The sequence below is a fragment of the Atractosteus spatula genome, chromosome 8 (genome assembly GCF_055471065.1).
Source record: "Atractosteus spatula isolate fAtrSpa1 chromosome 8, fAtrSpa1.hap1, whole genome shotgun sequence".
Classification (NCBI taxonomy): Eukaryota; Metazoa; Chordata; class Actinopteri; order Semionotiformes; family Lepisosteidae; genus Atractosteus; species Atractosteus spatula.
Genome location: NC_142713.1, coordinates 53,694,467 through 53,721,715, shown reverse-complemented (window position 1 = coordinate 53,721,715; position 27,249 = coordinate 53,694,467). Strand labels below are relative to the sequence as shown.

The window sequence follows — 27,249 nt, the reverse complement described above, 5'->3', positions numbered from 1 at the left end:
TGACTGGAGATGTGCAATAGATAAGAAATCATAAAGAGGCAGATGGTGATGGTGTAGGTGTGGTCCGAGGGGGATGGCTAAATGTGTTCGCCAGTCTCACTGCTTGTGGATAGAAGCTATTGAAGAATCTAGTGAAGAATCTATCCAAAGGTGTCAGAGGACACCGCCTGCCCCCACTCGCCTTAGTCGTGCCCAACAGGTCACTAAATCACAGCAATGCCTGGAAAGAAAGAAACCTCAAAGCTCCCTGCAGATGTCATATCCTTATAAGAAGTTTTGAAAGACTTTTTCTGATCAGTTTTGGTCTGGCGGTAGCCTCGCATTCCGAATCCGCAGATCCCAATAGTCATCCAGGGATTTAGGCGCCTGTGGGGGCTGCGCGTGCTTTGACCCCCCCCCCTTCTCCCGTTCGGAATTCTTCCTGAGGTTTTAACTGTAACGTTTACTCCCCACGCCTGCCATAAACCTAACTCTCGGATGATTTTGTTGTTGTTGTTGTTGTTGTCGTCTCCAACTTCGCATTTCGATCTCCAGCCTGCCGCGGTTCTCGGGAGGAAAAATGCAAGCAGTCGAAACGGCCTGTTTACACTGCGTGAGACACCGGTGCGCTATGAGCTAAATGGACCAGCAGAGACTCTCTGAACTGAAAGTTCATTGATGCCGGCACCCGGAACAGAAGTCTGACCGGTCCAATTTTCGAACTTGGGGGGGCAGATCAATACGACACGACACGACCCTGGAACTGGGGGCGCAAACTGTGGGAAGCTGTTTTTTTTTTCTGGGGGCGGGGGTGAATTAAAACACAAACAGATGAAATCGAGTTTCTTTTATCTTTTCACTGGGGCTTTTGTTTCGGGTCCTGACCCGGGTTCGGTCAAGTCGCTCCTCGTCCGCTCGCTGTTTCTCGCGGAGGGCGGTGTTTCTGTGTCGGCTGGCGGACGCGCGCTGTAGGAGTCAAGAGTTCACATACTGTATGTTGTTCTCTTTTGTTGTGCAAAACCTGAATCCCTCACTGATCCTTGTGTTTGGTCCGAGAACGCATGCGAGCTAAATTCAATAAAACATTCTCATGACGGCTTGTGGTTTGCCGAGACGGCGAAATACGGACATCACTACAAAACGGGTGTTTTCATTCGAGACGTTGGCAGAATCCAATAACACCCGAAAAAGGCTCCACAGCCGAAACGTTGCGTTTCCTTTCTGCTCTTTTCAGCAGGGACTGAACCTTTTACTCGTTCCTTTGCAGAATATAATAATAGGCATGAAGAGGTGACAGCGCCCCCTTCTCCGGAGAACAAGGCAAAGGGGTCTTTAACTGTGTTGCGGTGGAAATTCTCCATTTTCTACGTTGGGGATCGGGGTGGGATAAACTGTGTACATGGGCACGTTTGAAAACAAAGGTGTTGTTTCCGTTTTCTACCTCTGCGACGGTCGGACGAGCCTTTTCTGACCTGCCGGGCGCATGCCCGTGTGAGCCTCGCTGGCGTTTGCATGCTGTATTACAATATTCCCTTCACACACGCACACACCAAATACAAAAAGTGGGAGGCGTACAGAAATCACAAACATGAAATTGCGAGGATCTGGGCTGACTTGGTTCTGGCTGCGCGTAGGAGAGCTCTTGGAGCAGACCCGAGCCGTGAGGAGTCCGCGGTCTGAGCCGAAGAGAGGGTTTTTTTATGTCCGATTTAAATAACGGCGAATATGCATGGAGCGCGCGTTTAACCTTTTAAATCGAAGAAATAACCCTTCCCTTTCAAGGAGACACAGCCCGTGACTTCAGACCGGCCTGCCTTTCGCCTCCTTGTGTTTTCCTTCTGTCGCACACGGCCCTGTCGCTCGGCGCACCTCCGTGCCGGAGCGATCCGTGCGGCCTCCCGCTGGGGCTGCCATGGCAACCCCTGCGCGAGGAGACGTTTGGGAAAGCGCGCGGAGGGCGAGCTGGAGGAATTTCCTTCCGGCTCGCTCCCGTCTCCGCACCCCGCCCGGAAACCTTCGCTCGTCCAGGTCTGCTCTCCTGCCTGCCCCCCCAAGCCCGTCCACACCCCGTGGGTGACGAGGCCCGCCCTTTGCAGGCCAAAAGTGAAACTAAAAGGGAATTCATGTAAATAGCAAATGCATCTGTTTCGACACGCATCTCACAAGGTGACGAAGCTGAGCTCTCCACCAGGTGTTTCGGCGTTTTGCTTGAGTCTCCAGTTGCAGAACATCTCATACGTTTACATACTATGGGTGATCGGGCCTTCTCTTGCTGCTCTGGAATACTCTCCCCTCAAGGATATCAGAGCATCACCTTTCCTGAGCGCTTTCAAGTCAAGACGCAAAACCTTCTGTTTTAGAAGAGCCTTTATTGAACTGGTTCTCCGTGCCCCAGTGCTTTGCTGCTGTGTCCCACACCCCCCATCTACGGTCTCCTCTCACTGCGCTAAGATTTAGAGATAAGATAAGATTTAATGTCCCCCGAGGGAAATGTTTTATGGACACCCAGCACTCCTGTACATTCAAAGAGTATGCAAACAAAACAAAAAGAAGAAAAGGAAAACATCGCCACGTTATTCTATTACAAAAAAAAATAGAACACGAAAAACACAGCATTTCTTGGCTGGTGTTATTATTATTTTCTTGGGTTCCGATCCCACGGGACGCTGTCAGCCAAGCTTCCCTCGGCAGCTCCTCCTGCGTCAGGCCTATAGCAGGGCCGTCAGTGCAAGACGACAGAAACCTGTCCATGGGGAGAGGACAGACAGCAGCACCCCCCCCCGGTGACCCACAGCCCCCTCCGCCTGGGATCGAAATGGACCGGGTAAGTCGTGGCTTGAAGTTCGGTATCTGGCTGAGGAAACCGGCAGAGGAAGAAGAATGGAGTGTGAAGTCAAGTGCGCGACTTTGATTCCACACAGGCGGGAGTCTGGTTTGCTCACAGTGTGAGCATTCCGGCTGTCCCTGCCCCTGCACTGAGCAGGACTGTCACAGCGAAAGGGCTGAGTGCTCACTGCAGCTGATAATCCTCCGTCTTTTAAAAATAGAATGAATGCACACACCATCTGCATTTTCTAGCCCTTATAACAGTTTGGAGCAGATCTGAAAGTGCCGCGATTGCAGGCTCAGACAGCAACATGGAAACTTTGCAGGGGGTGAATATTTTTGCAAGTTGTTGGTGCGGGTCTTGAGAGGCTCAGTCACTGAAGCACAGATCATGATGATGATGATGATGATGATGATGAAGGAACGATTTTGGAAAGGATACAGTCCTCGTCACCCGCTCCGTAAGACGGGTTGTGCCACTAATGCCGAGCTGAAAAACAGCTGTTCTCAACAGGCCAGGTGCAAAAAAATAATTGTGAATTATTGTAAAAAATAATTAAATGAATTAAGACATATACGAAAGAAGGGTTTTGGTACTTTAGTGCTACATAAGAAAATCACTTGCACGATAAAGGAGAGGTGGTATAAAGATCCGTCTCATAAAGGTTTTGACTTGGTAATTCGAAGTGTAGAAGACTTTAGGCCCAAGCGCTACCATCACGGCACGTTCTCGACTGCCCCACACAAAGATGGCGGAAAAAAAAAAAGAGCGCTCGGAATGATGTCATTTTTGGGCAACGTCGTAGGAAGCGGGTGGGGGAGGGGAGGAAAGGGGCATGACTCGCGAGCGCGCTCCGGCTCCGCTCGTGCACTCGCTCTCACGCAGGCTCGTCGGCGCCCCTGCGGACGTGGGCCCGTGAACCCCGCAGGGTGTAGGGGCGGGGCCCGGGTCGAGAGGGGGGGCTCGTCGGGGGGGGGGGAGGCGGAGCCACGGGCGTCCTGCCTGAGCCGCCATTTTTACAAAGGGAAAAGAGACAGGAGATAGGGGATCTGGTTACGAATAGGCACCGCGGATAGAGCGGAGGAGCCGAGGAATTATACGGTTCTGTATAGGAAAAACCTCCCAATCGTGAAAGTGGGGTGACGACAAAGACCAGAGGTCGGAGCAGGGGAGGTTTTATGGAGGGTAATGTAATTATTACCCCTTTTTCGCCTTTGTTGTAGTGAGATCCGCAGTGGAGACTGTAGTATTGTTTTGGTTGTGTGGAGGTACGGGCGGCGGGGTCTAACCCGGGTCCCCTGTCCCTTTATTCACAGTACCTACAGTGGACCTTTAAGGTGAGTTGCACGCTTTTTGTACGGGGGAGGCAAAAGAGGAGAATTGCAACTTTTTTTCCGCGCTGTGCCACGTAGTTTTCATTTAAAACGGGTGCTCATCGAATTACAACAGCCCAGTGAGCCTGGAGCGGCTTGTCCTGTCTAGATGCTTCTGGGATTTTAAATCCCGGGTTTCAGAGCGGCCGGGTTTTTAAAAGCAGCTGGTCATGGGCGAAAGTTTCTTCGCTCCGGGTGGTTTCGTGCGAGGGGGTCACCCCTGGGTGCCCGGGGCCCGAGTGCGGGTGATGATGGGGGGTGTTTGGCGATGTCTGGGGATGATAGAGATGCAGCTGTTTTCTGGGCTTGCTTTAACATGGCGGGTTGTGCCGGATGGTCTTTAAAACAAAAAAAAAAGGGAGAAAGATCACGTTAAGTAAACGGTGGCTAGCCGGTTGTCAGCCCTTTGTTGTGCTGTAAATACTGGGTACTTTTTAAATATGCACAGCCTACCCGCTTTCTTTTAAGCGGCCCGTTGGTGTTTGACGTATTAAAAGTGGGAATAGTAAAGGCACTACATTGCTACCGTGCCTGCTGCTGGCGAGCGAAGTTTCAGATGTTCAGCCGAAGGAAAACCTCACACGAATAACGCCTTCGTCTCCGCCTGTACCCGTTTCAATCGCGGCGTTAAAAAGCCACGGGTACCGGCTTGCTCCAGCGGCTGCTCTTCTTTTATTTTTATGATTCTCTTTTGGGAAAAGAGAGGTGTCTCGGAGGTGTGAGCCCAACTTGAGCAAGACGGGGAACACAAGAGCGCTTTTGTTTATATAGCCACGGAGCTTAACTAGGGGGTCTGTCTCCAGCGCCCGTCCCTCCTTCTGAGGGGGGGGGAAAGAGATCGTGTTCCCTCCCCCCCCCGTAAAGATCTCCTTTTATCCGAATCCAGTTGAGGCTTTTTTTTAAATACCCCCCCTCCCCTCCCTGTTTTTCTCCGAAAATCCATATTAAAACATTTTTAAAAGACGACGTGGGAGAGGAGAGGAGCTCGCCGCGCCGAGGAGGGATCGGTTGGGGGGGGGGGGAGTCGCAGAACTGCAGACGAGGGAGTCCCCGCCGGACCTGCGATCGCAAAAAATGCATTTCAGACCTTAATTTAGATTCAGAGTGTACGGGGCTGTACTGCTGCAAACGTGGGGGAGGGGAGCGGAGAGCGGCGGCGGTTACTGTACATGTCGGGGGAAACACGGGAGCTGCTGTCACGGCTGCCCGGCGGGTCTCTCTCTCTCTCTCTCTCGGCGTGAGGGGAGTCCGGCTGAGACACGGAGAGAGGGGAGATAGTGAAGCCTTTCCGGGCTTTCTCTCTCTCTCTCTCCCCCCCCCCCCCCCCCAACCCGGTTGTATTTTTCAAAGTTTTTACTTCAGACGGGTGTTTTTTTTCCCCCCCCTCCTCCCCGCGGCGAGTTCTGATTTTTTTAAACCTGCGTTTCGACGATCCGTGGTTTCGTAAGCTCGGGAAACGAGCACCGTCATCCTCCCGCCGTTTGTTATTGTCGTTTTTATTTTGGATTATTCGTCGTGTGAGGAGAGTACGTGATGACTCGGGTGTATTTTTTTTTATCCAAACATGGTGAAGTCGCTGTGGGTTTTTTTTTTTGTCGTCTGCAGTTCCGGAGCTACAAATTGTCCGTGAAGTTCGCCTTTTTTTTCCGTGCGGAAAACCGTATGACCGTTGTCAGTTAAGCAAAGGTGCTTAAAGTCGTTAGAGGAACGAGAAGCCCCCCTCACTAGCAGACGAAGGGTCTTTTTTTCGGAGCATCTTTCCGCCCCAGTGTCGGCTGTCTCCGGGCGATACCGTGCGATAGCTTGTCCTCTGGAAAGTGCTATAAAAATGGCGGACCGGCTTGATGTTGTGGTAATTTAATCTGTTAGTCCCCTCCACACCCCTGCCGGGGCGGCCGAGCTCACTGCAGCGCTCAGACAGGCCAGCGTACAAACACACACACACACAGACAACTACACAACACGAAAGAGCTAGAAATAAAAAGAGTCATTCATGGGCTGTTGTTATCTGCGCTTGTGTAGAGATCGTCGTTTCCGTCTGTCACGTCAGCGCGCCGGGGGTACAGGCGGAGAGCCGAGCCGTCGGGTTCACACAGCGTTTGGCCGCACGGTAGTCGCTATTCATTTTCTTGAAATGAAGGGGGGGAACGTGTCGGAAGCGAAGCGAGGGGTTTACCACCGCCCCCGACTTGAAAATGTAGACTTTCATAGCTAGGAATGTCAAATCCAAGAGATCGCCTTTAGAAGGAAGATGTCGTTTAAAGGCAAACGGTTGTTGTTGTACGGTATTGGATCCCAATAACCTTGCCTGCCGGTAGGATTGCTGCATATACAGCCCGTTTCTTTATGGGTGTAGATGAGGAATACCTTTGTGGGTTTTTGTCTTGTCTACACGTGTAGATGTCCTCCTGTTTTAAGAAGACGACCCAATTCATTGTCCGGGCTTCACAGGCGAGAGAAGCGCCTCTGTGTTTGGCGTTGTTGTCGGTCCGGGTGTGTTTCAGTGAGTTGAATCTGACTCTGGCATTGGCGGTTTGTCATACAGCGGGGTTGCATAAAAGGATAAATATGCAGCACATCGTGAAAAGAACAATGGGGGATTTATTGCAAATCCTTCCCCCCCTCTCTCCTCCCCTCTCCTCCTCCTGCCCCAAACCCCTATCCAGATCTGAGCACAGCTCTGTCCCTCTCAGCCTCCCAACCCCTCTCCTTTCCAGGGCTGCACAGTGGACTTAAAAAGACAGTGAGATTCAAGGTGAGGGGGAGATGCTGTAATCTTAAAAACAAAAAAAAATCTGCATCCCCAGAAAACAGCCATATCTCGTCCCAAGGCATACAAGACCTCACCCTTTCCCTCACTTGCTACCCAAGAGTAACAGGATCTTGGAGAGTAAGTAGAAGATTAGAATTCAGCCTCCCTTTTTTTACCTTCAACACACCTGATGCTCCCCTCCTCCGTTTCCACCCCGCACCTCGAACACATCCCCTCTGCATGAGGGCTCCTCCTGTCTCTAAAGGACCGGGGTGGGACCGCGCAATCGGTGATCATCAGGTCTCCAGGCAGAGAAAAAAAAAAACACGGGACTCTCGGCAAGTCTTGTGAGCAGGGTTAACCCCGTTTGCTTGACAAGATGGAGCGTTTCACAAGCTGGAGCAGTGAAGCTGCTGTACACTTTGAAACTAGCCAGCACTGTGAAGTGCGGGGTTGTCCTGACATTTGTATTGTACTGTAATGCATGTTCTGCACACCGCTAAACATCTGTAATGCCTCTCCTGTTTTGCACAAAGGCTTTGGCTGCTGCCCTGTTAACATGTCATGCCAGTAAGCTCATGTGGATTGAATTGAACATTGAGCCAGGGAGGTGTGTCCTGAAGGCCAGACGGTCTCTCGTGAGGGAAAGACAAACAACTGCAGGAGCTGGAAGCGTGTGAAGGGTGTCACAGGGTGGGGGCAGTGGTGGCTGTCGGGGCTGTCGGCGAGCTCTGCTTTACACGTGGCTGTTCCGATCGCCGGGGGGTTCGTTGGGGGCTTGGACTTTCTGTTCATTGATCGGCACCGCGTGGCGCCGCCTCACCTGCCAAAAGGGGGGCGTTCAAATGCGTTGTTACCCGGATGTGTGGGCTGTATTTGATGATCTGGCTCAGTTTTTCAATAATCGAGGTATTTCTGAGTAGGGAAGCTGAAACTGGGGGGGAGGAATCAGGGTCATGGGGGAAAAGTGCTGCATAATCCTTCTCCCACAATGAGGGACCCCTCACGCCCTCTGGAACGGGGGTCTCTTTAAGATCTGGTTGGGGAGGGGGAATTCGAAGGCTATCCTGGGGAGACTCCTCTCCTGAGCAGCATCAGAAGATGAGCTGATCTGGCCGTGGTGAGAAGGTTGCCTTTAGGAGGGGTGGGGGGAATCATTTGCATTGTTTTCGGGTGATTTTTTTTTTGTTTTTGTTCCCAAATCAATGCGCTCTTGAGGCTAACCTGGTCCTGCCAGGCTGTGCGACCCCGTCTCTCTGCGAGGCAGCCCGGGAGCAGCTGGCGAATAGGACAGCACAAAAGCCCCCTCCGTCCTTCGGGGGATAAGGGGGTCGCTGAGCTGTCTTGAGGCAAGCGCGGCTCTCGGAGGGCACGCTGGGGGGAGCACTCCAGGGACCGGCCTCTTTCGAAGTGTCCTCAGACCCTCCGCGCGCGCACACCGCGCGCACACACAGCTCATAGACAGACTTGTGCAGAAATCCAATAGAAAAGTGCCAGGTGGGATTCATTTTTAAAAAAAACTGGGTGGCTTTCCCTAAACAAACCTTAAGCATTCAGCCAGTGTATGGCAGATGTCACATGATCGCGTTGCACGCCTATTCCCTCCCCCTCTCCATCATATTTCTGCACCCGCCCTGTACCCAGTGCTGAGCAGGGGCCTCCACGCGGCCTCTCGGCCGCTCAGATCCACAGCGGCACGAGGCAGCTGCGCGCAGGGAGAAAAGCAGGCTGTGACGCTAACTTTGGCAGCCTTTTCACACGCTTAGCGAGACTGTCGCCCGTCTGAACGGAGTGGGTTTTTTCACCTCCCCCCCCCCCCCCAACTGTCACGTGATCGCACTACTCTCTGAGAATGAGAAACTACTAAAAAAAAAAAAATCTGATTTTTGGCCTAGTTGGATGTAAAGCTGAGCAGTCGGAGGGGGAGAGGCAGTAGTAAGAGAGAGACGCGTGGAGCTGTGCTGCAGCGTCTCGGCGTGTCTGCGCGGAGGCTGAGGCTCCCTCCGGTCAGCGCTGCCCAGACCCCGCGCCCAGGCGGGAGGAGGTGCACGCCCGTGTCGGCCATCGCAGGTTTTAGAGAAGCTCGGACAAAAAGAAGTGAGAGATCAGATAAGCTGTTGGCCAATATTTATCGTTGCCTTAACTCGGGGGGGGGGGGCTGGCTGTGGGATGAGGCCCAAAATGCAGATGGGCTGTGGCGCCGGCTGCCTCTTGTGCAACCAGAGGCAGCTAAAAATACCCCAGCGGCTCCTGTCCTGCAGGGGGGAGAGGTCCCCGGGGGTTCTGCCCCTTAGCAGTGAGCGAGCTGCTCGAAGAAGGGGACTCCCGCGTGGACTGCCCCACGGGCTCGGGGTCCAGGCAGGGCCTTGCGCTGGTGCTTCGTGTGCCAAACCATGTCCCCGCCTCCCTAAATGAATGGCCATCGTAGTGGTGGCCGGATCTCCGCTCTATTAAAACGTTCACCCGTGGAAGCGTGGCGTTGTCTGATGCTTCTTGACCTCCTTCAGAGCACTGGTCGTTTCATAACGGCAGGCCTCCTGTGGTCCTCTCCCGCGGTCGTGTGGTTGGCCAAGGTCTGAGAAGATGGAGTCGCTGTTGGGTGTACGTGCTGAGGCTGTCTGCTGTCAGTCCTCTGTTTTTGAGATTGTCAGTTTATTGTCTGAGTGTGATGGTCCTTCTCTGTACTGCAGATCTACATGTGCCCTGGGAGCTGTGGAATTAGTCTGTCGCAATCAGAAGGGTCCCATCCCAGTTACCCTCCTCTGAGCTACAGCTCCTCGGAGGAGTTGATGTCTGTTTCTCCTGCCTGGGCCCTTCGTTCCTGGTCAAGAGTCCAAGCTGTTTCTGCGTGAAATAAACATGTCTTTGGCTATAATGTGTCCTTCATCGTCATAGTCTGATGCAGAGTGCAGTCTGAGAAATCGGTGTATACTTGGTCCCGAGTTTCAGGGCAGGTGTTGTGACATCCTCCCTGTCTTAGTGCCCGTAGCACCAGACCTTCTCTGCCAGGGACCCTGAGATGGTTGTGTGAGGCTCTGTCCTGCCCTCCTGGCACTGTGTTGGGTTAGGATCAGTGTGGCCTCTCGCCCACCGTGTGTAGTATACTGCAGAAAACGTAGGCCTAGTAGCATACTGATCTGAGAGTCTGATCCTGATAGGTCCTGAGGGTTCGGCCTTAACAAGGGCGAGTGGGTTGTCATGGATCTCTGTGGCTGGATTTGAGAGCCCTTGAGTGTGACAGGCCGCAGTCACAACATTTAGCATAGGCGTAGCGGAGAACTGTCACAATTTCAGATGAGACTTAAAGGAATAGTGAACACGATTTTGTACTGAGGTGTCAACTTGTATAAACCTGGTAAGGGTCAAACTGCCTTGCACTGGGAATCTGATTTCCACCTCTGTGGAGCCAGAGAGCTACCTGCCGTATTTTGATTTGGAGCTGGTGTCTGTGGATTTGAGATCCTGTGAGAGCCTCTCGATTGCTGTGCTTTCTCTGTGTGAGAGTTTTGAGCAGGGTGTGCAGCTCAGGGGGCCTGCCCTGCTGTCTGCGCTCATTTGAACAAATCTGCAAGAAGATCTGAAACAAAAGAGATGCACTCGGACTGTCTGACTTTCTCTGTGATCAGCTGCTTCGGCTTCTGTCTTGGGTTTTCCCAAATTGAGCTGTACCGTGTCTGGCCTGTGTGCTGAGCCACAACCACACCTTCCCGGGCCTTGGCTCAGGACTCGTGTGTGCCTGCAGTCCAACATCATGTCGGCGCCTTGGCTGCCAGGGAAGCGCTGTCCTGGGGGGGGGTGTGCGTCTCCCTGCTAGGTCAGCCGGGGTCATCCCACGCACATTCTCGATCCCCCTCTCCTCTCCTCTCTGCGGAGCCAGGTGCTTCTCGGGATCTGTTCTGCGCCCCTGCTGGCGCGGCACCTGTCTGGAGGTCTGCAGCTTCAGGTTGTCTGTCACCATGTTGTCAGCACACACACACGCACAGCCCGCGATAGACAAGCTGCTGCTCACCTGCCATGTTCAGGGGTGCTGCTGATTGGCGTGAGAGCACGGGAGGGTTACAGGCAAAAGGAGACCCTACATCGCCTGTAACTTGTTAGGTTGCCAGTAGCTAATTGATTCAAGGATCTCCTCCAGCTGCTTCTCGAAAGAAGCCGGAGTATCGGCTTTGACATCATGGCTGGGCTCGCTTTGTTCCAGACTCCCACAACCCTTTGTGTTTAAAAAAAAAAAAGTGTTTCCTGTCTTGTTGTTGAGTGCGCTTCCCCACAGTTTCCACTTCACTGCACTGGTTTGAATGCACAGCTGGTTCTGGAAAGGTGCAGTGGTTTGATTTTTGTTTCGTAACAGTCTTTGAGTACTTAAATCGGGTCCCCTCATAATCTTCTCTGCTCCCGTAGCTTGTGAGTGTGGAAGATTTCTTAGAGCCTGAGAATCTGGACTCTTTTCTTGGGCTGATCCCCGGAAGGTATAACCTTTTTTTTGTAACGTGGTGACTAAAGTTGCACATACTGTACTAAATGAGCATCGCTAGTCAGTGATTGCACTGGGTTCCATGTCAATAAGTACTGCTGTCGTTGCTACTCCTTGCTTTTCATGACTGGTACTAAATTCCCAGGCGCACACAGAGTGGGACTGATTCTCAGAATAATAATAAGCTCTTGTGTTTGTATAACGCTTCTCATTCCGTAGTCTTCATAAGCACTGTACATGTAGGAAGGCGCCCACTTGATCACTCCAGCCACCGCTGTGCTCAGCTCCCACCTGGGTGGGGCGTTCAGCCATGGTGTCGCAGCTCCCCTGCACTGCAGGTCCGGTTGTGTCATGTGTGAGCTGTCGGATCCTTCCGAGGTTCCTCAGGTGAGAGTGGGATTTAGCCAAGACGCCAGGGCCGACACCACTACTCCTTCAAAAGAACATCATGTCATGGTGCGTTAGTCAGGACCTCGGTATATTGTGTGGTCTGACATGGTGGCGCCTCATACCCAGGCACTGGTTTGGGAATTCTGGGCCAGAGGGAAGACCGCCGCGTACTGGTTCTCCCCTCAGATGGTGTCCCATCCGGGATCTGAGGAGGTCAGGCTGCAAGGTGGTCCCACTGCTGAAACAAAACCCCAGTGTCCTCTGGCACTGGTGGTCTTGTCTGGCTTCTTGCGTGGGTGTGGACACGGCTTCTGCAGTGCTCAGGGCCGAGGTGGGACACACTCCCAGCCTCAGATTCCACAGGAAATTGCGAAACCACAGGTATCCTTAATGCAGTCAAGCATCTTCTTACGGTTAAAGTATTTGGAAGACATCTCTAGCGTCAGGAAGAACAGGAAGTGTTTCACGATAAGTGGATCTGCATGATTATTTCATGAGGAACAGGCGTTGACATGCGAATAGCCCATGAGCAGGCATTGGGGCTTTAAAAGTGCGTGTTGTGTTCACTGCACAGGAAATACCTTTCTGTTATCAGCAATTTTACATACACTTTCTTTAAAGTATCTTGAAGTTTTTAATTGTTGGGAGCTATGGTGTACGTCTCAGAAGGCCTAGTGTAGTGGTGGCCTGTGACTCGTTCAGTGTTTCCAGGGTAGTGATTGCAGCTCTCCCTGTCCCCTGCTGGGATTCAGTCCCAGTCACTCGTGGGGCTCCGAGCACGCACAGCGCCCCTCCATAGCCAGCAGGTAACTCCCCCATGGGGGAATTTGACACAACACCAGTGACCTGTAGTGAGGCTGTGCTCTGCCCCTGCCAGGGTTCGAGTCTGGCTGTTCTTAGGCCCAGAGCCACACAGCTCCACTCTGTAGCCAGGGGAGAATTCCACTGCGAGACACAGCAGAGCTCCGCACTGTCTGGGGGATGTCACCTCTGTCACTGGCTCAGCGCCTGAGCCCTGTTCTGTAAGGCAGAGACGTATAGTGGCAGTGAAACTGTTTGGATGGATAACTTCCGAGCAGCGCTTTGTGTTGATTGGCTGTATGGACTGTGAAGTCCTCCTCCCAGAGCCACATACCCCTTTCCATATGTGATAGGGTGGGGGGGGGGCGAGGGTCCCCTTCATCCAGCTGGGCCCCAAGAGCCTGACTCGGGGAATAGGATAAAGACTGTGTGGTGGACCGGAAAGCCAGTCCTCATTAGAGATGTTTCTTGGATTCAGAAGAGTTGTGAACTCTGCCAAGCCGGTAGGAATCTTGCAAAGCAGAAGTAACAGGCTTTCCAGGACAGGGTAGGGACATGCATCTTTTTGTAGGTGGTTACGAACGCAGAACCCCACACCATTCGTAGAGAGGCTGGCAGGGCAGCAGTGCAGACCAACTGTCCTGGCTCGTCGCAGAGAGAGAAGGGTTACAGGATAAAACCTTCACCTCAGACCGGGAAAGAGAAGAGGCAGAGTGAGGTTCCGGTATTGACTGTGAACTGTCCCAGAACATCCGTTGGGACCCATACCAGACCTGTTCATGAGCTGCAGTGGGAAAAACGAAAAGAGGACTACGGTCACATTCACAGTTTAACTGCAGGCCGGCGGTAACCCTTTTGCAGTGCGAGTCAGAAGAAGGAATTCCCAAGTGAGCAGGTCAGTTACTTACAAAATGACTGAAATGTCATCGCCCGGGACCCCGGTATACACAGACCTGTTGATCTGTGTACCCTGCTGTGCGGTTTGTCATCGGGGCAGTGACAGAGGGTCATGTCTGGGCAAGGGCTTGTACGTTTCCCTGTCAGCATGTAGCATTGTCCCCAGCCACCCGTAGGGAGGTTCTGGTAGTTCAGGTTGCAGTGAGATTTTGTTTTGGTGGTGCCCTGCGGTGGTCAATCAGTGGTTGGCGTGCGTCCCTTACAGCAGATCCTTTCCCTCCGCCTGGTCTTTGTTTTCAGTGCTGAGTGTCGGGCAGGTGACCCTCCAGCTGCGGACGGGAGAGTGTTAGGGTCTTCCTGAGCTGACGTCCTCTCGCTGGCAGTAACGGAGCTCATCCTCATGAGTCAAACTACTTTTTCTTACAAGCCAAAATGGCACCGTCCATAAATCTCAGCCTGCCAAAGTTATTTGTCCGCGGCCAGCTCGCAGCCCCTGTGTTTTGTTTCGGCGTGTTATACAACGGGATGTGAAACCTGGATGCGGATCACAGGGATGTGGTGAGCGGCCCTTACGATTATTGCGCAGTGTGTGTGTGTGTGTGTGTGTGTGTGGGGTGGTGTTCATCCGGTGTGAGCTCATCCTGGTCACTGCCTGGCTAGTCCATGCTGTCTGCGCTCCTCTCTCGTCCTGGTGCTCTCGTTCCCAGTCAGGTGCTGCTCAGATACGGACTCGAGAGGGTTGTCATGGCACGGCAGTGACATCGGAGCTTTAAGTGTCCAATAACTGCATGTTGTGCTTCACTGAGGTGACAGACACTGTCTGCCGCCCATGAAGGCGTGGGAGTGCCTGTAGAGTATCCGAGGAAGGCTGCTCTGATCAGCCCTGCCTGGCAGCCCCATCAATCCCATTCATTCCTGGAAGTGCCCAGCAGATCGGCTTATACAGCAGGGATAAATTGCTTTCTTTCCTGGTTTCAGTCTGAAATCTGTCTCTGAGCTTGGCTTCCTTGTCGGGTCTGGTCAAGTGGGCATGTGTGTCGACCTGGAGCTGTCGCTTTCTTGGGGTTTCTGGTTAGTGGGGGGGGGGTGGCGGCGGCAGCCTCTCTGGTCCTGCAGGGCCACAGTCCCGCAGACTTGCAGCGGTTTGTAAAGGCAGTGGAAGAGCTGGGCTTTACTCGGTTTGATTAAGTTAATGGATGTAAATCGGGAACGGTGGTGGTTGTAGAGAGCTGCAGGATGTTGGGGTGTGTGTATTCGCGTGACCTCTGCACCGCTGTCCCCCCCCCACGGCGCGCGGACTGATAGCAGGACCCGGTGATTGCACGTTCAGCCAGACTGTGGCTGTGCAGGCTCAGGCCAGGCCTCCTCTGTTGTGCAGTGTTATCCAGCCCAGAGGTTTGCACTGCAGCTTGCCAGGCAGTTGCTAGATGACACTTGCTAGCTCTCTCTCTCTCTGTTCTTTCTCCCTACCTCTTTCTGTGCCTCCCTCTCTCTCCCTCTCTCTCAGCTGGCAGTGCTGGCCTGGGGCCATTATTGTCTGCTAGTGGAGTGCGCAGCCACACACACACACACACATGTGCTTGTGTGTGTGTCTCTGTGAGGATGTCCCGTTGGCTCTCCTTGTGTTTTTGTTTGCTGTCTGCTGCTCCACGCTCTGCCCAAACAGAGTTCCACGTGGGGGGGAGGTGAGCCCGAAAACGAACGTGTAGGCCCTTGATAGATTTGGGAGTGTGCCATTCATTCAGGTTTATGTAGAAAGTCATCTGAATTGCGGGGGCATCCCCTCAACATTTGCATCAGGTCAGGAGTTCCTGCGAAGGTGGAGGCGTTTTCCCCGCGTGTCCCCACGCTGCTGGTGATGCAGTCCCACGTGCAGCGGACCTCACTCGCACACCTGTTCTGTCATTTACTCTTCCCTGCTAGAGTCGGTCACCACCAGACCCCAAATGATTCTTTTTAGTCCTCCTAGATTTTGAAAGAACGTGCAGTTTGGTTTCTGAACGTGAAAGCGCTGGTGCAGCCATGTCTGTTTCTCTGAAGGGACTGGTTTCCCGGGGGCTGGTGCTGACACTGGGTCCGGTTAAGGGAGAGGGGGGGGGTGCCGAACCAGGGGCCGGCCCGTAGAGGCGGTGGATTTCAGCAGATGGGTCCGCTCAGGCCAGCCCGAAGTGTGGAAGCCGGGTGTTTTGGTGCGGGCCGGCGCCGTCCCCTGGCTCTGGGGCGGTAGTTTACACGGCGACGCGACTCCTCCGTGCCTGTGCGCAGAGCGCCGTGCTGTGTCTCGTTCTCCCTCTCTCTCCGCTCTGTACCCCCCTCCCTCCCTCCCGGTGTTTCCCCTGCTCTCAGGATGGGGGGGCTCCTCCAGTCTCGGACCCGCAGACCCGCCTCAGGCCTCGCTCTCCACGTCTGCGGGAAACCCGAAACCAGTTCCGCCAGGCGGCTGGTGTCCAGACTGGCTCCGTTTTGCGTCGCGGCCGGCTCGACGGGTGCCCGAGCTGGGCCCCGCTTGCCACAGCGGCTCTTCCTGTGGCGGGGTCGCCCCAGATGACCACGCGCGCCCCTGCGCCCGTCCCCATCCCCGCTCCCCGAAAGAGAGACGCGGGCCCGCTCGCCCAGACGCCGCTGTCCTCTAGCTGTGACTCCTGGCTTTCACAACTGTGACGAATTTCCCAACTAAATTCTTTCCTGTAAAGAAAAAAAAACAACGCTTTTGAAAACAGTCACGTCCCCGCTGCTGGTTCCCGGGCCTATTGGCAGACGAGGGGATGCTGTTGGGGGTGGGGGAGGCTGATTTCTTACAGCTGTGCTTTTAAAAATATTTAGAGGAAATGACGCAAAAAATCCCCATCATGTGCGCCTGTGCGTGTGAGGTGGAGGGGAGGCCCACGTGTTTTTCTGCTCTCCTCAATCTGAAGCGCAGGGAAAGATCACAGAGCCCGTGTTGCGGCTGTCTGGTCGTTTGGGCCTGTCGGTGTGTGCGCGCGTGTGTGCACGGCAGAGCCTGCCAACCAGTTGGCCCTGTAATTACAGCCTCTTCTGTGCTTCTCCCCTTCTCCTCTCCTCTGTGTCTTGTTTGAATTAAGAGCAGCGTCCTTTGAAGGTAACTTTTAATTACAGCCTTCCTGAGTTCTTTTAATCACAGAGCTGGGGCCACTCCCCTCTGCCTTCCTGCAAGACGTCGCGAGAGCTCTGAAGGAGGCGGGGAGGGCCGGGAGGGAGGAGCGCTTCCTCCCAGCTCTTGGCACCCTTTCTCACGCTGGGCTGACGGGCCTGCTGGGGGCCGGCGCTGGGGTTTTGAATGGCCTTGCCTGTGAAGAGCCCTGGACAGCCTTGCAGGCTCGACGGCAGGAGTGCCGGCCCGCAGCAGCAGCAGGGGGGGGGTGCCAGAGTGCGATCGTGAGCCGTGATGGCAGGATTACCCCCCCTGCCAGGCTCTACCCAGGCTGCCGTTACCAGTAGCATCGGTTCCTGAGAGAGCCCCGAAGCACCGCGCCATAAAGGAGAACCATAAAATAGACAGCGTTCTAAAAATAAAGTGTAAAGGTTTGCTGAAACTTGCCAGCACGTGATACACAATAAGCATGAAAACCTGGGAGGTGACGTACACTTGCAGATGGGGGGTTTAAAGAAAGCAAAGGAAGCAGATTCTCCCCTGGTCTCCGAAAGGGCATTCCAAGCTCTGGAGCTGGCCCGTCGCCCTGAATTCTGCTGTCGCGTTTGTGGAATGGAAACCGCTATTGTTCAGAGAGATTCAGGCCCTGGATTTTGGGAGAGGGGTGGCTTGGAGTTGGAAGTTCTTTTGAAAGGTGGGGAGGTCCAGGTTGTTGGGATGCCTTGTAAGTTAGCAGCAGAGCTTGGAGATCTGTAGTGATCTTCACTGGTAGCCAATGCAAGGGTGCCTGATTAGGAGTTAAATGTGGCTGCGGGAGCCCTTTGATGTCTAAAGGAGCTGCCTTGGAAGGAAATGATATCACTGGGAGAGAGCACAGCAGAGACAGTGATGGGCCTTGGGCAGGGCAGGCCATGGCCCTGTGGTCTTGAACTTTTTAAGAGGAAAAAATAAGCTTTATCCATGTGTTAATTCAGAATACATAAGCTTTATTTATGTGTTGGGTTGGAGTAAATTACCTTTATCCTTGTGTCCATTCAGCAAGAAGGATGTGGACAAAAATGAAGATTTTGGAAGAGTGGTCAATGCTTTATCGGCACTTTCTCAGCCCTCAAAATAATCAATAATCAATGCATGGGACGCATTGCCCCACCAGTATGTTAGCTAATGCACTGGGATGGATTGAATCACTGGGCTGCGGGAGCTGGGAGAGCTCAGATGGGCTTGTGTGGCCTGGCAGTGAACCGCTTCACCGATCGGGGAGGGGTCCTTCAGGTGTCAGGAAATGCCTGTGCTGTCCTCAGGTTTGTCGGGACTCCTCAGGCAGGTATTTCAGTATATAGTGTGGTGCCAGCCTGGATTTCAGTGCTGGGCCAGGTTTGGTGGCGGAGTGCCTTGAGTGTGTGGAGCAGTGAATCCTGCTCTCGGGACGACCTCAGCACAGATGTCTGATCCGTTAGTGCTTTTACGAGCTATAGGCTCTTGTACCAGGTGTATCTTAATAATAATAATAATAATAATTGCTTACACTTATATAGCGCTTTTCTGGACACTCAAAGCGCTTTAAAGGTAATGGAGACTCCCTCCACCAACAGCAATGTGCAGCCCCACCTGGGTGATGCGACGGCAGCCATAGTGCTCCAGTACGCTCCCCACACACCAGTTCTCAGTGGGGAGGAGAGCAGAGTAATGAAGCCAGTTCAGAGAGGGGGGCTAATAGGAGGCCATGATTGGTAAAGGCCAGGAGGAAATTTGGCCAGGACACCGGGTTGACACCTGATGCTGTTTGACCTCTAGGCTTGCTCAAAATACCATAGCTTTCCACGGATATTGACTTGTACATCCGTAAAACCCGACATGGATCTCGTTGCTATGCAGCGAGAGTATGTTTCCATTCCTGCGTGCAGTAATGGCTGCTGAAGCCTACAGGCCAGCCTGGCTGTGCTCAGACTCCCCCTCCCGCACACACGCACACATGCCTATTAATTAGCCCTCGGTCGGACAGCTGTCCTCTCCGCGCCGGCCCCGCTGCGGCAGACGGGAATCGCCCAGCGTTCGGGGGTTGTTTCTCTCCTCGTGCTGGAAAGACGAGAAGTGTGAAGGGTCAGAGGCAGCGTGGATCCGGTCGCGCTCCAGGTGCGAGTCCAGTGCAGGAGTGAGCCGTTCAAGCCCCCTGGTGGTACTGTAGACTCCTTACCCGAGCGCTGTTGCTCTTGCTCTGCAGGAGGTCTTTCCCACAGAATTGTCGGATCTCTTTATTTTTACAAATAGACCCGTTTTCCAGATGGAGCGTGTGGGGTGTCAGCCGTTTCAGCGAGTCCGGGCTGGCCCTGTTCAGACACGGCGGAGCGCCACTAAAGGTGTCTTTTGATTTGCTGTACGAGCTGCTGATTTTGAAACCTGATTACTGAATAGCCTGCATTCTCCTTTCTCGTATTTTTATGACTCTCGTGCCGTGATCCTGCCAGGTCATACTGTAACGTGAGTCTGCAGAGGATGTGGAAAGGCTGTCCTCTGGGAAAGGTGCTTCATTACAAATCATGACTGTGGTTCGCCTTGCCTCTGCCTGTTCAGCATCTGAATACAGTAACCAGATTATGTGCGTTTGCACAACAGGAGCATTTAGTTAGAGCAGTTGTCAGTGGCCCCGGCTCCGTGTCTCTCTGGGGGTGTGGCGAAGCCTGCTCCAGGCTGCTCCCGAGTGTCTGCTGGAGTGTGATGCTTGAGTGACCAGGCTGTGGGTCTGGGCATCGGATTAATCCCACCGATCGCCGGCATCCCCACGTCTGTGAGCCGCGCCGCACTGGTGGCCTCTTCCTCCGCGCTAGCAGGCGCGAGGAAGCTGAGGAAACGCCCCGCTATTCCGTGGTCCTGCGTCTGAGGCGCTGGGGCCCTGGGGTCCGGTGGGGGGAACCTCAGACGGTCCTCCTGTGCGCTCCGGCTCTTTAACTGCTGCTGCGACACAAACAACTCTGTCTCAGTGGTGGGATCTCCCAGTAAAAAATGCTCAGAATCTGGACAGTCTCCCCTTCACCAGAGCCTCCGTCGTCTTCAGCTGCTCTCGCTGTAAAGCTTTTGTACTTTCGCTGCTTGTTGTGTGAACTTCTTTATTCAGGGGACATTTTTTTGACCAATTTTTTCCGCCCTGTGGTTTGAACTCATTCAAACACTACCCTCGTTCAAGAGATCTGTCTCCCCCTTGTGGCACTGTGGGGTTGCTGCTCTTTTTTGTTTCTGTCTGCTACTGCGACTGGGCCCTAATCCTGCTCTCCCCCCCCCCTCCCCCTCCTCTCTCTGCAGGATTTGTGGATGCACTTAGATGTTTGCAATGAGCACTGTGGCTGGCATGCCCCAGTGTTTTGGATACCAATGCTTAGGACCCAGTAGGAATCGAATTTATCAGAAGAGAACGTCATGAGCATAGTCATCCCTGTGGGAGTCGACACAGCAGACACCTCATACTTGGACATGGCTGCAGGCTCGGAGTGAGTACACCCCGCTCTCTGACCTTTTCCGTTCCTCTGTGCGTCTCTTCCTGTCCGGCTTGTTCTGCCTTCGCCCGTCTTGCCCTCGGTGCTTCTCCTCCATTCTGTGTTTTTGTGTGCTCCTGTTGTTTGGTGACTCTCCTGCTCTGTGACCGTGATCAACCTCTCTCCGTCTCTCATCATCCCTCCTCCTGCTGCGTTCAGTGTCTCCGTCTTCCTCCTGCTCCCCCTCTTCAGCAGGCTGGAGGAGACCACCTGGGAAGATGAGGGAATTGCCCAGGCTGTAGGGTGCTGTAGGGTGCAGGGCCGTGAGGGCTTCTGTCCAGGGTGTCCCTGCTTGGCTAGTGTTTCAGTGCTGGAAGACTGGGACAATACAGACTCCCCTTGAACAGAGCGGGGCTGTTTCAGCTCTCCTGTGATCCAGCCCCAGGTGTTGGGTTTTCACCCTTCCTTCTCTGATCTGGTGGGTAATTAAAGGAGGTAAAAATAATCCGAAGTTGGGGTCATTTCTCTGACTCTTTGTAGTAGACTTTATACGATTGAAAAGCACGACGTGGATCCCAGTGCTACGCAGAGAGCGTTTCCCTGTCTTTTCTTAAGCCTTGTGAGCCGTCCCGCACTACCCAGCAGCAGAGGGAAGGCGGCTTGTCTTTCTGCTGGTTGCTCAGTGCCGCGATGGCTGGGCTTGCGCTTCCATCGAGCTTCCAGAGGCGCCTGGGCCCCCTGGCGCCGTGCTGCCGCAGCGAGCGGCTGTACCAGCGTGTGTGTGGCATCACTGCACCTTGGCGCGTCCGCTGGTGGTGTGTTGCCATGGCGGCGAGAGCCCAGGCGTTGCCTGAGGCTGTGCGGTGCTGCTCTCTTCCTCCACGCTCTGCGCTGTGCCGGCCCTCCCCTCCCCTCCCCTCCCTCCTCTCCTCTCCTCCCGGCTGGCTATGTGCAGGCAGGCAGCAGGTGTGTGTTGTGTGTGTGCAGCAGCAGCAGGTAGTCAGCCGGCTCCAGGGCTCGCTGTGGGCTATTTTTAGCCTGCAGCGCTGAGCTGGTGCCTGAGCTTTTCCCGGTCTATAACAGACTAAAAGGATTAGGACTCCTAGCTGTCAGACTGCAAGAAACTCCCTTTCCCCTCACCCCTCCTCCTCCTTCGCCTCTGTCGGCGCTCTCTAACCAGTCCTTGGAGCCCGAAGGAGCCCGCGTTTGTGAAGCGTGCCCTTTTATAGGTGTGCACAAGTTCTACGTGTTTGTGTTTATTTCTGTGCATGCCTGAGCCCGTCTTACCCGTGTGTTTTGTTTAGCTCAGTGCATGCGTGGGCTGGCAGTGTCTGGTTGCATGCTGCAGACCCGTTGTGAAGCCAGGCTGCACTAGGCGATACTGAGGGGGGCACGTGAGTGTTTACCCCAGCTTGCACGCCCGCTGGCTCCTCCGCCAGTCTGCGCAGAGATGAAAGCCCTCAGCTTCCTGAAGCCCCCCGTGATCCAGACCCGGCTGTTCCCATCTCAGCTGGAAGCAGGAGAGCTGCGCTCAGCCGAGGAAGCCGTGCTCTGGCTGTGGGATGAGTTACGCAGTGGGATAATCGGGGATCGCTTGCCCAAGCCAGCAGACACGGGGCAAATGGCAGCGCCGTCCCACTAGTTAAACAGAGACAGAGATGCATCGTCCTCACTAATGTATGTGCGAGGCCCCCCTCATCGTCTCCCACCTATAGACCGCGGTGTGTTTTTGGACTGTGTCGAATAGGTGTCGGAGTGCTGGAGATCTGAGTTCTGCTTTCAGCCCAGTGCTTCAGAAGAGCCCTCTCTAACTGGATGTAGGAGCGATGGCTTTGTACTGGGGACTGTATTTATATAGCTAGCCGGGGTGATATTCTTACTCCAAAGTACACAAACCAAACCAGCACCCTTGGCTTCAATCCGTGTTCTGTTTGACTGGGGTTTTTTTTTGAGCTGTTTATCATAGTGGCAGTTTTGGCCCTTATCTGATAGTGCGCTGCTCTGTGTGTGTCTGGCGTGTGTGTGTGTGTGCGTGTGCGCGCTCTGTCCCGCCCCCTCGCTCGTCGGCCCTGACTGGAGCGTGCTCGCTCTCTCCCTCCCTCCCTCCCTCTCTCTCTCACGTGCTCTCGCTCGGCCGCGCGGCGACAGCGTGCTCCGACTCAGGAAGCGCCGAGCGAGAGGGAGCACGCGGGAGAAGGCCCTGCCAGGTACGGGGAGCTGTGTGTGTGTGTGGACGTCGTGCAGAGGGAGGGAGGGAGGGAGGAGAGGAGCAGGGGACCTGTGATGACAGACTCCCTCCGCTGTTGGAGGGCCTTTCATGTGGCACGAGCTCGTCATGACCTGACTGACCGAGGGGTTTCATCAGACCCGCGGGGCTGGTGCTGCTGCTGTTGTCGGGGCTGGTTTGAAGGCTCTCGATGGCTAGTGGTGAAGCCCACCCGATCCTTTGGGAATCTGGGCGTTTCGGGAGCCGTGTTTTGCTGTGCTGTCGTCCCCTGTGCCCGTACCTGCGCTCCAGCCAAAGGTGTCAGTCGCCTGCGTTTTCACACTGTTTTGCTAGAAATTAAATTGTCCAAGATTGCAAAACAGGTGCGGATCGGTTAAAGGAAGATGGGTAATGGGTTTCTACATGTTCCCGGTATCAAAATTCAGTTTATTTTTTTCAAAGTGGTGTTTAAATTCCTAAGGCGCAGATGGAAAAAAACTTGCTCTTTCATGAACTGGATGGCCACGGTGTAGCTCCTTGTCTGAGAGGCCGATGTTGCATTGAATTATAAACTATTCTCTTTTATTAGTGTGGTCCAGGAACTAGTGCGGTTTGGTGATCTTTGGGCTTTGTTTGCATGTAAGCAGTTTGGGCGGTGTGTTCCCTGGGAGCCAGAGTGCCTGCAGGGCTGTAGTGAGGGCGCGGTGCGCTGCCCTCGCCTCTCAGAGAGCCCCTCAGCCTGCCACAGGGTACAGCTGCCTTTCCTCCCTCTGCTCCTCGGGCAGCCTCTCGCTGGCACCTCCCCTGGAGCACGAGGAGGGCTGCAGTTGCGCTGCCAGGGGGTCCCAGTGTATTCTGCTTGTGCGGCGCGTCCTCAGTGCTCCAGGCGCAAGAGGTGTGCACCGCAGGCAGGGTCCTCTGCTCCGAGCTCAGCTTGAGGTATAAATCTGCGTTTGGGGGGGATTCCAGGGATCTGTCCCCAGATTGACGCGGGTGCGCTGGGCCTCTGTAGCTGTGGTTCTCGGAGCCTGCTTTGTGTCCTTCAGAGTGTCCTGCAGTGGTGCTGGGAGGTGGCAGCGAAGTCTGCCCAGGTCGCTCTCTCTGTGCCGTTTTCCCCCCTTTTTTTATGCCCCCGCGGCGTCTTTCCAACGCTCCTGGTTTCTCCGCGCTTTCCCAGTGCCCCCCGTTCTCCTCGGCTGCTTCCCCCACTGTGCTGCCTCCTTCTCCCTCTCCCTCTGTGCCCCCTGCCTTTGTTGTCCCACCTGTCTGCCACTCCTCACTAGTGCGGTCTGCCTTTCTCTCTCTGGCCCTCGCTCCCTCGGTTCCTCGTCTCCCACCCCCCTCCCCTCTCTCTCGGTCAGTGTGCAGTGGGCCTGCCTGCCAGGTGTGAACGTGCTGTGTTTAGTAATGCTGGGGGAGCAGGTGGCAGCCCAGTGTGGCCCCTCTCTCACCCATTACCCCTGCGCTGTGCGGCGCGCCAGAACCCGCTGGGCAGAGCACAGAGCGTCTGACAGCTCACCGCACACACACACGAGGAGGAGGGGTTTCCAGCCTGAGCTTGATCCTGATCTTCGTATTTATCATCTCCACAGTGTTTAACTTGCATTACCAGTGCTTTGGATGAAAAGTTCTAAAAATGTTGTTCTCTATAAGATCTGTTAGATTACACCGCTAGCTCAGATCATCCCCTCTTATCTGTTCAGTTATTGTTCTGCATTTTGTGTCCTGATCTGCAGTCCTTAATGGTCCCGAAAGTTGTCTTGATGTTTTCTTCGCTCCAGCATTTATTACTTAATACTGACGGCAAGTCATGAAATATTTCTGCCTGGAATTGATAAGAGACTCTGTAACACTTGTATGTGTTTCATCTGTAATGTAGTTTATCTCTGGCAGGACTTGTTCAACTCGCCCTGCCAATCCAGTGAAAGAGTCACGTTCGGGATGCCGTTGCTGCTGTCTCTCTTTCTCTCCTTGAATCCCTTGTCCCCCCCTCCACGCTCGTACTGACTCTGTGCCGATCCGCCCCTCTCTCCGTCCAGCAGACCTGAATCAGTAGAGGCTAGCCCCGTGGTAGTGGAGAAGTCCAACAGTTACCCTCACCAGATCTACAGCAGCTCGCACCACTCGCACAGCTACATCGGCCTGCCCTACGCGGTACGTCCCGGGGTCTGGGGAGGGGGCTCATCTTCACGGCAGCGTACCGTTCGGACGATACTGACAAGCTTGCCCTTTCTCCTCCTTCCTCCTCCACTCCATTCCCCCCTCCTCCTCCATCTCTCTCTTCGTTTCTTTTACCCAACCCCCCCCCCCCTCCAGGATCACAACTATGGTGCGCGGCCCCCCCCCACGCCACCGGCCTCACCCCCGCCGGCGGCGCTGATCAGTAAGAGCGAGGCGGGACTGCTGGTCCCCGCCCCCCTGGACGAGGCGTCCAGCCACACCACGCTCAGCACTTCGGAGGACAGCAGCTACGGCACGGACATCACGCGCTGCATCTGCGGCTTCACCCATGACGACGGCTACATGATCTGCTGCGACAAGTGCAGGTATGGCCGCGCGGAGCGGGGAGCGGTGGCGGTACGGCCTCCCGGAGACGCCTCGTCGTCCAGTCGCCGTTCCGGGAGCCCTCTTGCAACCGGAGGGCTAGTGGTCCTGCCCAGGAGGCCTTCCGGCCTATGACTTGCGTCAGGTGCTTTCTTCTGTTAAAGGGCGGAACTGCACTGCTATTTTTACATTTTGGGGATTGAAAGACTCAGCATTTTAAACCACATTAAAAGAAAAATGTAAATTGTAAAACCTCCGATTTACATCGCAGAATTGATTAAATTCCCCGGTCTGTGCAGCGCCATGTTCTGCTACTCATAACGAGGCAACAAAACATCAGGTGAGGTGAAGGGGCCCAGTTATATTGTTATTTAGCAGGCTTGTGAATCCATCTCTTTTGATCCAATAGAAATATTGCTCCCGACTTGGAGATGGTTTGGCCGTTAAACGGAACTTGCTCGTTAACTCTGCATGCAGATCACGTTGGAAGAATTCTGCAGTGAAATATCTGCTGCACAATCTGTACTTATTTGCTCATACATCACATTACATCAGTCATTACGGGGATTAGTGAGCAGGAAGGGCCGCATCATGTGGGAAATCGTGAAAGCTCTCGCTAACCAGTCTGAGAAATAACCAGTCTGAGAAAAGTAGACTGCAGTTCTACTCTTAAGTCTTTTTCTTAATATGAAATATTACAAAGGAAAATATCAACTGTAAAAGAACATCAAAGAGCTTGAGAAAAGTCAGTTTCGTAGTAGTGAAGTGATCTGAGGATCTCAATCAGCTGTTTCTTAAAGAAACCAGGGTATCGGCTTCAGCAACATGGCTGCATGCTCTTGCAACCCTTTTGTGTGTAGAAGTACCTTCTGTTCTCTATTTTCTGTGAACTTCCTCATACTTTCCTCTTGTGACCTCCGGTTTGTGTTTCACTGTTCACTCTTATTTTTGCAATTTTTCATTTAAATATAATTTGCAACTCCGGGGAAATTCAAGGAAGAAAGCCACAGAGCAGAGTGCGTCTGTGGCCTTTGCTCACCACAGAGAAACTCTGTGGGAAGTAAGGAATTGTGACCTAAATTGTGAAATTTTCTTCCTTGCAAAACCCTGTAGTATTTTGTCCCGTCCCAAATAAACTCCTGATAACTTTTCCGAAGTCCCATTCTGGAGTAGGGGCAAAGAACACGTTTTGTCCTGTTTTAAACCTTCAGGTTTTGAGGTTTGTCTGAGTGTCCTCCTGGGTAGGCTGTAGACAGATCTGGCATCTTTTTTTTCCAGATAAAGGCATTGTCTAAATTTTAGTTTCCTTTAACCCTTTTAGGTTCACTGTAGGAATAGCGAGCCGCTTTATACCAGCCTTTCAAACTCAGAAGTGCAACAGGCCTCATTAGTGCAGAGCCACCGAATGACTGCCTGGTGCCAAGCACGGGTACCGTTTTGCCACAGGACTGGTGCATCTGGGAACATCTGTTTGATCATGACTTCTCCCCCTCCCCCCTTCTCTGTCTCTTCCCTGACAGCGTGTGGCAGCACATCGACTGTATGGGGATCGACAGGCAGCACATTCCCGAAACCTACCTTTGTGAGCGTTGTCAGCCCAGGTCAGTACGCTCGTCCCAGTGCCCCACCGGTCTGTTCACCTTGCAAGGGCGGCACAGCTGCAGCACCGGGCACAACCGCCAGCACGCTAGTGCTCCGATGCGGTACAGCGTGTCTGCTGGCGTGTCGGCAGTAGGGCAGTGTCGCCTGTGAGATGGGGGGCGTGTCATGCTCTCCATGTCTCCAGGGGTGGAGCGGTGGCTCTGTGGCTAAGGATCTGCGCTTGTGGCTGGAAGGTTGCCGGTTCAAATCCCGCGGCCGGCAGAGGAACCCTACTGCGTTGGGCTCCTGAGAAAGGCCCTTAACCCCAGCGGCACCAGGGGCGCTGTACAATGGCTGACCCTGTGCTCTGACCCCAAGCTCCTGTCTGTGTGTCTCTTGGAGAGCAAGCTGGGGTATGTGAAAAGACAAATTTCTAAAGCAAGACATTGTATATGGCTAATAAAGTGATCTTATCTTATGTCTGCTGGCGTGCAGTACGGCGGTGTGGCCCGTGAGATGGAGCTCGTGTCTCTGCTGGCGTGCAGTATGGCGGTGTCGCCCGTGAGATGGAGTTCGTGTTTCTGCTGGCGTGCACTACGCCGGTGTCGCCCATGAGATGGAGCGTGTCTCTGCTGGTGTGCACTACGCCGGTGTCACCCATGCGATGGAGCGTGTCTCTGCTGGTGTGCACTACGGTGGTGTCGCCTGTGAGATGTGAGATGGAGCTCGTGTCTCTGCTGGCGTGCAGTACGGCGGTGTGTCCCATGAGATGGAGCTCGTGTCTCTGCTGGCGTGCAGTATGGCGGTGTCGCCCGTGAGATGGAGTTCGTGTCTCTGCTGGTGTGCACT

The 27,249-nt window shown here is 54.0% G+C and overlaps 1 protein-coding gene and 1 long non-coding RNA gene across 2 annotated transcripts in view; one reads left to right on the top strand and one right to left on the bottom strand.

The window, feature by feature from the left end:
* Window positions 1-2,333: 2,333 nt before the first annotated feature.
* LOC148829830 (uncharacterized) lies at window positions 2,334-8,803 on the bottom strand. The gene is made up of 2 exons (XR_016091482.1): window positions 5,598-8,803; window positions 2,334-5,431 (listed from the first exon to the last, which is right to left on the bottom strand). It is a non-coding gene; the product is annotated as an uncharacterized LOC148829830 (long non-coding RNA).
* Window positions 2,350-27,249, top strand: part of kmt2e (lysine (K)-specific methyltransferase 2E) — a 47,252-nt gene continuing 22,352 nt past the window's right edge. The window contains 5 exon segments of the mRNA XM_088923751.1: window positions 2,350-4,143; window positions 19,900-20,084; window positions 24,318-24,429; window positions 24,592-24,821; window positions 26,340-26,420. Of these exon segments, the coding sequence (XP_088779877.1) occupies window positions 20,014-20,084; window positions 24,318-24,429; window positions 24,592-24,821; window positions 26,340-26,420 (494 nt within the window). The 5' untranslated portion in view covers window positions 2,350-4,143; window positions 19,900-20,013.